Source organism: Colossoma macropomum, unplaced genomic scaffold (genome assembly GCF_904425465.1).
Source record: "Colossoma macropomum unplaced genomic scaffold, Colossoma_macropomum, whole genome shotgun sequence".
NCBI classification, from domain to species: Eukaryota; Metazoa; Chordata; class Actinopteri; order Characiformes; family Serrasalmidae; genus Colossoma; species Colossoma macropomum.
Window position 1 is genome coordinate 11096829 of NW_023494795.1, and position 12666 is coordinate 11109494.

Genomic DNA, 12666 nt, shown 5'->3' on the forward strand with positions numbered 1-12666 from the left:
ACCACCACCACATGCCTGATCGGTGTAGTTATAAATGTTCATTACACAGTTTATGTTTGGGGTCTTAATGTGCTAAAAGTCCATATCCACAGTGACTGTCTTATCCCTGACATGGAGTAACTTGCATAAATCAAATTTCAGCATAAAACAGAGAAGTGGCTACATAGTAGACACTTGCTGCACAACTTCAGTGTTGTATGATAGTAGTATGCTAAGTAGAGCTCATGTGGTCAGTTACATTTCGGGTTCAAATATGTTGTATAAATCAAGCAAAATACTTATTCATTATTAAAAATAGACACTATCCCTCTACTAGTACCCTGTATGGCCACAAGTATGTGGCCGTCCCTACTAATTAGAATTCAGGTGTTCTGGCCACTCCCATTGCTAAAAGGTGTATAAAACCAAGCACATAGCCATGCAGTCTCCACACAGAAACACTGGCAGTAGAATGGGTCATACTGAAGAGCTCAGTAACCTTAAACATAGCATGTAGGACACCAACTTTTCCATAAGTCAGTTTGTGAAATTGTGAAATGGAGGCATTTAGGAGCAACAACAGCTCAGACAGAAGGTATAATTCACAGCCACTGAGTGTTGAAGCTCATACAAATCTGCCAACCAGTTACGTCACTCGCTGCAGAGTTCCAAACTGCCTCTGGAGGTAACATCAGCACAAAAACTGTGAGTCAGGATCTTCATTAAACCGGTTTTCAATGCCAAGCAGCTGCAAAAAAGCCTAAGATCACGATACACAATGCCCAGGGCCTGCTGAAGTGATGTAAAGCATGCTGCCACTGGACTCGACCAGCGGAAATGTGTTCTGTGGAGTGATGAATCATGCTTCACTATCTGGCAGTCTGATGGATGAATCTGGGTTTGGCGGATGCCAGGAGAACGCTGCCTGCTAGAATGCTTAGTGCCAAAAGCTTGGTTCCATCATAACTGGGCCCTTGTGCACAAAGCAAGGGCCATGAAGACATGGTTTAGTGTCACTGGCCTGCAGAAATCCCTGACCTCTGCCCACTGAACACCTTTGGGATGAACTGGATTGTTGATTGGGAGCCAGACCTTCTAATCCAACATCAGGGCACAAACACACTCTTAAATCTTGTGGAAAGCCTTCCCAGATAAGTGGAGGCTGTTATAGCCGCAAAGGTGGGGGGCCAGTCATTATTAATGCCCATGGTTTTGGAATGGGATGTCCAATGAGTGTCCACATACTTTTTAGTTTAGGTTGCCATTTTTGTTGGGGCATCAAATCGATCCTCTCTCTCTCTTGTCCAGCGTGTGAGAAATAATGAGCCAAATATCTAATTTAACTCAAATATATAATTTAGCCTTTCCAACTTCAGATGGAGCGCAACATTACTGAGAAGAAAAACTTTTTTTGATTGTCTTTTCTTCTGTAGAGCTGAGACCGGGGCAGAAAAGGTGTTATTGAAGAGGATGTAATTCAGACACATGCCGCCCTGATCATCTGAGGGTGTCTCTGTTTTTAGTTTATTCCTGAAGCTGAAAAGGTTTTGGACTGAACTCTGTTGAAGACCACAGCTCAGTACTCACAGCGTAATGTTACTACACAGCAGCTCTAAGGTATTACTGATTACGGTAGGATTACTGTATTTGCTAACACATTTTAATATCATGTGAAATCACCTTGTAGAACAATGTTAAGACTTTTACCAAGCTAAATTAGTTTTAATCATTTTTCTGTTGAAAGTTAGCCTGACAGATTAACTTCTTGGGACAAACATTATGAACATGGTGAAATATTACTGCATGCATGCTGCGTGTATGCATGCCATTGATAGTACTGAGGTCTAATAGAGATCTCATATCAGTCGTGTCCTCAGCATAATGCTGCACTGAATAGCTCTAGTGTTAGCTTTACTGTTAGTTCATCAAACGCAGCTTCCTCAACAGACATGAAAACCTGCAGTGGTCACCAATCTTCCTCCTGGGCATCTACCTTACAGTAGGTTTCAGCTCCAACCCAATTCTAATACCCCTCATTCAGCTAATCAAGCACCTCTGAAGGCAAAAATTAGATGTATCGGGTCTGGATTTGAAGACCTATGCAAAAGTTGGGTGCCCCGGTCAATTTACATTTTTGTTGATTGAAGTACACCTCTAAGTCTGAGTCCGTGGTCCTGGCCCAGAAAAGGATGGCTTGCCCACTCCAGGTAGGGGGAAAGGACCTGCCCCAGGTGGAGGAGTTTAAGTATCTTGGGGTCTTGTTCACGAGTGATGGGAAGTGGGATTGTGAGATCGGCCGCAGGCTGAGACAGGCAGCAGCAGTAATGCGGTCACTGTACCGGACTGTAGTGTTGAAGAGGGGGCTGAGCCATAAGGCAAAGCTCTCTGTTTATCGGTCAGTCTACATCCCCTCCCTCACCTATGGTCATAAGCTGTGGGTAATGACCAAACGAATGAGATTGCGAATACAAGTGGCAGCTTTCTTCGCAGGGTGGCGGGTTACACTCTACTTGATAGGGTGAGGAGCTCGGTCACCCGGGAGGAGCTCGGAGTAGAGCCGCTACTCCTCCGCATTGAGGGAGCCAGTAGAGGTGGTTCGGGCATCTGATCTGGATGCCCCCTGGACGCCTCCTGGTGGGGGTGTACCAGGCACGGCCTACAGGGACAAGACCCCAGGGTCGTCCTAGGACCTGCTGAAGGGATTATATCTCCAAGTTGGCCTGGAAGTGGCTTGGCGTCCACCAGAATGAGCTGGAGGAAGTTGTGGGGGACAGGGTCATCTGGGATTTTCTGCTCTCCCAACAGCTCCCATCATAAACTCTATCTGGATTAGGCGGTTTATGATGATGAATGAATGAATGAATGATTGAAATAAAAATAAGTTAACACATCCTCTACTAAAGGTTGCAGAAAAAATGCCATATTTAAGTTTCTTTCATGTAGATGTTGTGTTAACTTATTTTTAGTAAACACTTACTACATCAACACTTCTGTGTTTAAAAATATGTTTTCCTGTGATACGGGCCCTTTAGCATTCAGTAACTTCCGTCCTCAAGCAAAGTGTTTTTTTGTTCAGCGAAGGCTTGACGTGTTTCAGATAGGCTCATAACCTTATCTACTCTCACCATATAGTATGGTGAGGTTTGTACCTCAGAGGTGCAGAGCAGTGTGATAGCAGTGTGGTTGGTATAAAAAATGCAGTCTTCTTAATCATCACATTTCCAGAAATAGAACCTGAACTGGAACATTTTTTTCTTTTTGTGTAACAGGAACCCTATGTTTTATCGTCCCATGGCACGGGAGACGCTCTGCTCACCCCTCATCACACACACACACACACACACAGCTCACAGCTGGGCTGGATTAAGAGTGGGCCGAAGTTTATTTTTAGCTCAGTGAGTGATTTTGGGGGTCGTCTTACGACAGCACGCTCATGGTGGCAAAGGATGAGGTCAGAGGTCGACTAGTGGAGCATCTGACTGGCTGCATGATGTCATGTGTTATTCTGACACGCATGCATACCAGCTCCTGTAGTCATCACCCCACCGACTGATTAAACAGAAAACACTTGCTATGCTATTTAATTACATAATTAATTATGTTATGTAACAAAATGTCAATTTTAAACCTGCATTTCTACCTTTTTTCATTTGTTTTGATGTCAAACACGGTGGTACACAATAACTTATCAAATTCAAATCATTATAAAGTACACTATGGCCAAAAGTTTGTGGACTACTCCTCATTCAGTGTTTCTTCTGAAATCAAGGGAATTAATACGCATTTTGTCCCTCTTTGCTGCAGCAACAGCCTCTACTCTTCTGGGAGGCTTAACACTAGATGTTGGTGTGAGGATTTGATTGCATTCAGCCACAAGAGCACTAGTGAGGTCTGATACTGATGTTGGATGATTAGTTCTAAATCACAAACTCCACTCCAGCTCAGCCCAAAGGTGTAGGATGGAACTCCATTATTCCAGAGGGCACAGGTTCACTGCTCCACAGCGCAATGCTGGGGCGATTTATATCCCTCTAGACTACACTTGGCATTGAACATGATGATTTTAGGCACATGTGCGGCTGCTTCGGAGTGTCCCATTCTATTAGCAATGCTTTTCTATAGAGATTATGTAAACTGTGGAATGCATCAGCAATGGATGCACATTGAAGTAGCTGAATTTACCAATTCAAAGGCTCGTCTGGAAGGTTTGGACAAAAACTGTAAGCAAGCAGAAATCAGCAGGCCATGTTAACATGCAGTACAGAACGTCTGACCAGCATATTTAGGTGAATAAATCATTTTGCAGTGAATTGTAGTTCATTGTAGAATGAAATGCACACAAAGTCCTTCCCTCCCACTCAATTACAAAATAAACCTTATCGTTCTCAGCCATGACACTTAGGTCTTATTCATGATTTATGAGTATGGGTTTTTGCTGTGGACCGGTTTTTTCATTAATGGCAAAGGAACCCACAGGAGAAACCTTGTATAAGGCAGAATTGTTGGACAGAACTCCAAACAGAACAGCATAATTAATTCACTCAGTGTGCTTTCTCAGCCCATACATTACTACTGAGAGCACTCATGATTATCCTCTATGACAAACGTGAACTAAGATCTTCAAGGAACTATGTAGGGGTCTTTGCAGTTAGCCCAGTCGGCTGACGTAGATAAAGCAGCTTCGGCTTTTCTCCCCATTGTGCAAATAGTGACTTTTGAAAGGCTAATTTAATTAAGACACGTCCTTCCCAAAAACACTCGTTAAACACTGGCTTAGTACTTCCAGAGACTTTTATTTATATTGCTGTTCATAAACCAAAATAGAGTCAGGAGAACATTCCATATACAGGCACAGATTGGCTTGGAAAGGAAGGGAAAGCAAAAAAAAACAAAACCTTTCATCATGAGTCCCCTTATGCTTTTGTGCTGAGACAGAGGTAACTGCAGAAAAATTGAAAAAGATATCACAAGGAGTTGTGTGAGTAAATATGTAGTCGTATGTTTGGATATATTATGAAAATAAATTGCAAGCTTTAATGTTGTGCGATGTTTATATGAATCCAACTGTCCAAGAAACTGTTTGACTAATTCATTGTATTACAAGTACCAGAGTTGCATATGTGTATATATATATTAATTATTACTATTAAAGAAAGAGATCTAAATAGGTTTAAATGGTTTGTGATGGCAGTACATAGTTTGCCAGTTTAAATAGACTATGCTTGAATTTGGCCATAAAGCCAAGAGAGAAAATCACTAATATAATTTAATGAGTCTGTAACTAACTGTGAATACTGCACTCCACTGTTGTCCTTCTTCCTCTTCTGAAAAAGCATACAGTCGTATGCAAGTGGTAAACACACTTCTGCCATCGCTATAACTTGCTGTGTCTGCATGTGTTTGTGATTCTAAACCTCAAAATAGAAGTGTATGCTTCATCATCATCATCATCATCATCATCATCATCACTGCTAATTTCTAGTTTGAAGTTTTAATAACCAAATACCTTTTATCACATGACACCACATTCACTCTCCATTTGAAGTCGCAAAATAATCTCTTAGTCAGAGCCAATCCTGTTCATGCTCTCCTCAGCTAGCCCCGCCCACAAGCATTCAAAAACCACCCTTTCCTCATAGGCTTCTTCCACCTGGCTTTTGCTCTTGTCTGTAGAAACGCAGAGCAAAAGTCTGTCATTCCAAAACCACCATTCAACATCATCTCAAACTCACTTCAACAACACCTCGGTTTCGACTCCCTTGTGATCAAACGCAAGAAAGAGAGAAAAGAAAAAGAAAAAGGGGGAAAAAAATAAGGCCCGGCCTTGTGCAATATCTATAGCATAGTGCTAACTCTAAATCCAGACTTGGTGGATATTTGTGCTAGTGTGCTCAGTCTGTCTACATCTACACTGCTGCAGTTCACATACAAAAGTCCACTATGAAGTGGAGAACTCCCTTAAGAGATCCCTAAAGCCCCGCAACTATCAGTCCGATCCAAGTTTGGATGTATCCCCAGCAGTATGTGAATCGATCCCACCTCTAAAAACACTGTCCTGTTACCCACAAATCATTTTCTCTCTGCTAGAAATGAACAGACCTCTTCCAGCAGCTTATAAATACAGACTAAGGCACTGAGTAAATACAATGAAAGTATCAAATGTTGGCACCATTGTAACACATGCAGAACTAGAAGCTACTTTATTTGAAATTAATACATTTTGCTTAAGCATTCTGATATGGTTAATCATCTCTCAGGCACTTGTGAAATAATCCAGCGATGGCAGAACAAGGTGATCATGGGTACAGTACCTCCTCCCTCAAATCAGCTTGAACTGATTGTGTAAGTGTGCAGACTGAGAAAAGCCCCAGAAGTCAATTAAGAAGCAGGATGTTGACTTCAATGCAGCACCCATCACACTCCCCCACTGCCCATCAGGAAACACAAAAAAAATAAAATAAAATAAAAAAAAAAGCAAAGAAGACGTGGTTTTCTTCTCCTGTGGAGTAAAATAGGAGCTTCCAAATCAATTTATTAATAGGCTTTTCTTCTTCGGCTGATCTTCCAACAGACTTAGGTTCCTCTGGTATAGGGGGTGGTGGTGTTGAGTTGGGGACAGTGGCACTAGGGTCAAAAGGTCAGGGTTCATGGATTAGGCCTGAGGCCGCGTCTACAGGTCGTCGCTCTCCACCAGGGTGCCGGGGGGAAGGGGGCTGGAGTCGGGGAAGAAGGCCGCCTTCACGTCCAGACCCCGCTCCGTCAGGGCAGCGTAGCGGCTGGTCGACGGACGCACCTTCTTCGGCTTAGGGTTGTTTGGCTGCTGCCACTGGGCTGAGAGAGGGAGGGAAAGAGAGAGTTTAGATAATATCAGTCAAATTATTTATCTGGAAAATAACTGTGTTTCCTCATAAAAACACATTACAAACATTAGAACAAATAAGCATTATGGAGATAAGCAAATAAGCATAATGCACAACAAGCACTATGCAGTAAAACATTACAAGAAGTTCTTGCTTTTTCAAAAAGGCAGTTATCTTGTGAGCTGATTAGAGGAACACAAGTTTGGTTCTAGATTGCTCCTTAATGCCCCCAGCCATCACAACGATTTATTAAATTCCATCACCATCTCATGAGATTCATTTAATAAAGGATTGATTAGCCAAACCAGGTATTAGACCAGGCATGTCAAACTGGGGACCTTCCAGGCCAAAGTTCTGCAGAATTTATCGTTTACCCTCATCTAAAGATCTGAATTCTGTTTATGAAGGCCTTTCTAATTAGCTGATGAGCTGAATCAGGTGTGTTTAATGAGGCAACATGCTGAAGTCTGCAGTGTTTTGGCCTGGAAGGACTGGAGCCTGACATATGTATTAGACGATAAGAACAAATAATCCTGAGATGCCACAAGGAGAAAGGTGGAAATGGTTAAACAAAAACACTGACCTACATAAAATCATTGTTATTTATATTCATTCTAATATTAATGGGATTTTTTATGAGCTAATTAACACTTATGGCTCAGATTAACAGCTTTTCAAATGTAATGACCTCAGAGACCAGAGGTCTGTGAGTGAAAACTATAGTGTTTACTATGTATTAAGCATATATAATATAAAGTGAGCATAATGCTAATGACTAAATTTAGTCTTATTAACTTTCTTTCACTGTTAGCCACATGATCTCTTTCCTAGATCAGAGGTGCACAGTTCTGGTCCTGGAGGGCCAGTGCTCAGCACAGTTTTGTGGCTCCCCTACTTAAACACGTCCACTAAACCTGGCAATTAACGGATGAGTTGAATGAGGTGTTTTTGAGCAAGCAAATCACAAAAGTGTGCTGGACACCAGCCCTCCACGACTTGTGCACCCCTGTCCTAGATTCAAACATTTTTCCACATAGAGGGTGTAATTTTTTTAAACAATATGCTTAAATCAGCTCAGGAAAACAGCTTTAAATGTAACAAAAATGTTCATCATTTATCTCATACAGTCTTCTGTTTGGATTATTCCACTTCATTTCTCACTACATGTTTCGGCTGTGGTTACCACTTTAACGCCCAAGACTACATCCCCTCTACAAGCCACTTGCATAACAGTAGTGGGGGGAAGCTGCCAGCCCTGTGTTGGTTTAACCTGAGCTAATGAACCCATGTGAGATGTAACAGCTTTGAGTGGAGATTACAATTGTTTAAAATGTTGTTAATGGCAAACACGGAGCACAGACTGGAGTAATCACTACAGAAACAATTGAGCGCAGAAAGGGAGTTTGCTGCTGTTGGCCAAGTCAAATGTGGATTTGTATCTACATACACACACATTTTTATCAGATATTGCCTCACTTTGGCTCCCTCTTTCAACTCCTTTGTTTGATCTGGGCCACTTTCAATGAAATGTTTCATACCAGATGTCTGTCCCCACCACATCTCGGCAGGTGTTTTTTACACCCTGTGCATTTTTTGTATAATCAACTTACTGTGTACATCGAGTCGTGCTGTGCTAGAGACGATGCCGGCTTCGTTCTTGGCTGAGACCGTGTACCAGCCTGCATCCTCCTTCAAAGCTGGCTGGATGATCATGCACAGGTATCCAAAGTTGTCCTGGTGCATACTGGAAAGTGAAATTCATAACAGACATATTAGTAAAAGTTTTAAATTACATTTATATCTCCAGAAATCTAGTGAGATTTCCAGAACTAATTCAGGCCCCATCTACACATATTGAATATTTTTTTTTTAAATGTTTTTTTTTCCTCTGCATTTTGGTCTTCTGTCCACACAAATACATTTTCAGACACTAAAAATTAAGATTTTTGTATCATGTAGATAGCCCAGGGGTTGGCAACACGTGGCTCTTTTACTGCCCTGTTGCGGCTCCACAGCAGAATTACATTTTTAGGTGAAAATAAAATAATCCTCCTTTGCAGTAAAATAAAGCTCTGCTGATTGTTTAAACACAGATTTAACAATAAATGGTCTTAAACACTGGAGTTAATGTAGAACTGTTAATTCACCCTTGAACCCGCTCAGACTGCTGGTTACACAGCAACACAGATAACAATCTCACCTAGCTAGCAGCTAACAAAATAGCAATAAGAAAGATTTAAGACGAACATCGATAATCTGGAGACAAATTGACTTATTTACATTTATAAGCATAACCTGCAATGAGAAGCTGTCAAACACTAAAAAGTCGTAAAGCTGAAGTCAACTTCTCGCTCGTCAGCTTCTTGTTAAATTTTTAATATTCCACCTTAAATGGTGCAACAGTTGGCTACATAGTTAGCTACATTATGGCACCTCAGGCACCATTTAAGGTGGAACGGGAACATTCAAACAGCAAGCTGGCGAATGTGAAGCTAACTTCAGCTTTGTCAAAAGTCAAACGTTAAGAGACATTTTACACAAGCAACTTTTCTACTTTTGCGGAAAAGTTTCCTGCTGGAGATGCGAGAAAAGCAGCTATAGCTGAGCTAAAGCTTAAAGCAGAGCAAAGTAAGTCTGCATTTTTGTTTATATTCTTTAACCTATACTAGAACATCAGCACATACTGAGACATATTTACAGCCAAGACGGTAAAACGTTACTTCAATAAAATGGATATGAAATGTTGTGGCTCCCAAGGTGGTTAGATTTTTTGCTGATACTTAACAAAATTGACACTGGGGTTGCCGACCACCGAGATCTGGTCTGAAAATGCTGACATCATGTCATTAACTTGCGCGTTGTTAATGCTGTTTTTTTATTTACTGAACATGCAGATCTGAAATACAGCTGATAATCAGGTTGTTTCTGTGTGCTTTTAGACAATCAAAACATCAGCTACTGCAACAGTTCCAATCACAGTGTAAACACACACAAATATGAGTCTGTCACACCAAAAACTGCACCAATAAAAGCACTTCTACTGCATCTTGATGTGGTTGACCAATTACCCAGTGGAAACTCACTCTGGTTGAGACTAATTGTTTTGTGCTGTTCTAAAGAAAGTCCAATTCAGCATGGAGACCATAAATCTCAAACATCTCTCTGAGGTGGTGAAGACGGTAGCGTCTGTAGTACTCCACATTTTACTGTGGCTTACTGCCTGTGTATATGCTCCCTTTACAAGACCATGTTCGTCGCTGTTTGTGTATACATGTGGTAGCAGTTTAGACAGCCTGTCTACTGCAGTCGCCCTACAGCTGCCATTTATGGAGCTGCCGGTGCACAGCGGCTTGGCCTGCTGGTGGCTAAAACATACCGTCAGAGAGAGAGTGATAACCTGCATGTGAGAACTTTCTAGGATTTCTAGCTGGTTACATAATGTTATTGGGGGAAACTGAGAAATCATCTCATTTCTCAGTTAATAAAAACTTGGAGTGTCTATAAAGTATCTGGGAGTAGTTTAAATCTGTGTTTTATTTAAGTGTAAATAATGCCTTCAGTTGTGTTAATAACATATAGTGTGTTATTTTTAACATACATTTAACATGACACAATATGTACAAAAAATCATAACAGTGTGATAATGTAAATGCATTGTTAATTAACATGATTTTTGAGTCAGCTAGCTAGTTCAGCATTTTTTAAGTGCTTGGTGTTTGTTGACCACACTGTTGGCTACTCTGGAAACACCAAGTGTAATTAGTTGAGTTGCTTGAATTTTTTTTAACATCTGCACAGTCATTTGCAAAACTGCATTATCATAATCGTCATGCATAAAAAGGATCAAAGACTGTAATGGTGAAACTGAACTTACCTTATTCTGTCTGTGTTGTGAGTGAAGGACTCGTTCTCTTTCTTCCAGAAAATCTGAGGGAACGGGACTCCAATCACACGGCATTCCAAACGCACAGGGTAACCCTCGGCCACGCCCGTGTTCTGGAGCTTCTCGATGAAGGTGGGAGCTTTGTGCATCTCTTTAGCTACAACAGAGAGTGTTAGAGGTATAATTTAGGTACCGAACGCTGCACTGTACCAAGCACCGATCTGTAGGAGTGCACGATACATCAGAGCTCAATATATTAATCGCCACTAAATGGGAAAATTTATTTATGGTATTGGGCCGATATTGGATTTACAGCAGATAATTACAACTGATTATAGTTTTAGCTCGTGCATGCACTGACACTCAGAAAATTAGAGGTTTGATTAGCCGTCCAGGCTGAAATGCCACTGCTATAGCATTAAGAGTCAATGGGCAAGACTCCTCATGTAATATAGATGTTAACTAGTGATCAAATTGTATTACAGCGTACGATCTTGTATTGTTGTGTCTTGTAATAGCAAGTGTGCTTATTTGAGGCTAACGTTAGCTTGTGGCTAGAGCATTAGTCTGGGACACAGCCTTTGTTGTACTTCTATAAAGTTGAACTCTCTTATAAACTGAAAATGCAAACATTAACATTAATGTAATGCACATTTTCAGCCATTTCTTATTGTTGCTGTGTCAAAAAACGTATTCAAGTCAAGGCACCCCTTTATCATGTCGAATCAAATTCTGAATTCTGTGTACTGTTACATGACTAATATTTACAAAAATTGTTGTGTCTGATTTAGCTGTCATGTCATGACTATATAAAATTAATCAATGATTCATCTTTAAACTGTCCTTCACACACTGCACTGCATATCACTGCTGTTGAAAGAAAACCTTGTATCTCCATTTTTGATGTTTCAGTTTTTGGCATAATTTGAAAATGCCTGTTGTCCTTTACATTATGTGTAAATTTCATGAAGAATGGACCAAAAGAAACAGCCCAAAATGACTTGGAAAAAAGTCTGGTTCCATTGACTTACATTAAAAGTAAAGTAGGTTCTTTCCGTCTCCTCTAAAGTTACCATTTTGGAGATACAAGGTTTTCTTCTAACAACAGCGATATGGATAAATTATAATATGAACTTTTTTTTTTTTTTAGAACAGAAATAAAACACTCGATTGTTGGTTACTAGTATTGGTATCAGCCACAACAAAGTTTTAATTAGCGGTTAGCGGGTTAGCGTACTGACTCGTATATTCCATATCAGTGCAGTCCTAGTTACTACTACATCTTGTATTATATTCCCTACATATTTATGAAGGGAGAACAAAACGTACCAGCTACAATCAGCTCCAGGCTGAAGGAGTTCTGTCCGGCCCTGTTGCTGGCGATGCATGTATACACTCCTGCGTCTCTGCTGGTGACCGGCTCAATGACCAATGAGTGGATTCCATTCTCTCTTACTAGCATCTTGTGGGCAGAGTCTGGGCGGATGGTCTGACCATTCAGCTGCCAGATCAGATCAGGAGTAGGCAGACCGCTTACCTGCAGAGAAATGGGTATTGGCTGAGTCAGTCAAACACATTCAGTGGAAATATCTCACACTCAATGTCAGAGCAAATCACTGAGCTTTGGGAATTTAGAGTGTTGGACCAAATTACATGGTCCAAAGTATATGGTGTGTGTTCTGGTCTGGACTGAGTGGGACTGGGTGCAAGATGTTTTTCCCATGAGAAATGGGATTATGCTAAAAGCCCAAGCTCTGTTCTCAACAATCTTCACTTTCTCCTCAGAAACCAAACACAGCTCCCACCCTTAGGTGTGCCAGGACTACATCATCACTAAGTTTGTGTGTAAACACTGAACAATGTATATGTTCTTAAAGGAGCACTCCACACAAATTCCACCCTTTATATGTGGACAGTGTTACCCAGACTGGTCAAATTCATCGA

General features: G+C 41.0%; 1 protein-coding gene across 3 annotated transcripts in view; it reads right to left on the reverse strand.

Annotated features, from left to right (window-relative positions):
* Positions 1 to 6197: 6197 nt before the first annotated feature.
* palld (palladin, cytoskeletal associated protein) overlaps positions 6198 to 12666 on the reverse strand; it is a 168564-nt gene continuing 162095 nt past the window's right edge. For 2 of the 3 annotated variants that reach the window (XM_036581438.1, XM_036581439.1), the window contains exons 18-21: positions 12052 to 12259; positions 10714 to 10879; positions 8450 to 8583; positions 6650 to 6810 (exon numbers count right to left, since the gene is read on the reverse strand). In XM_036581438.1, coding sequence (XP_036437331.1) covers positions 6650 to 6810; positions 8450 to 8583; positions 10714 to 10879; positions 12052 to 12259 — 669 coding nt within the window. Of the gene's footprint in view, positions 6811 to 8449; positions 8584 to 10713; positions 10880 to 12051; positions 12260 to 12666 lie in introns of all 3 variants that reach the window. The other variant, XM_036581437.1, reaches the window with a different exon arrangement.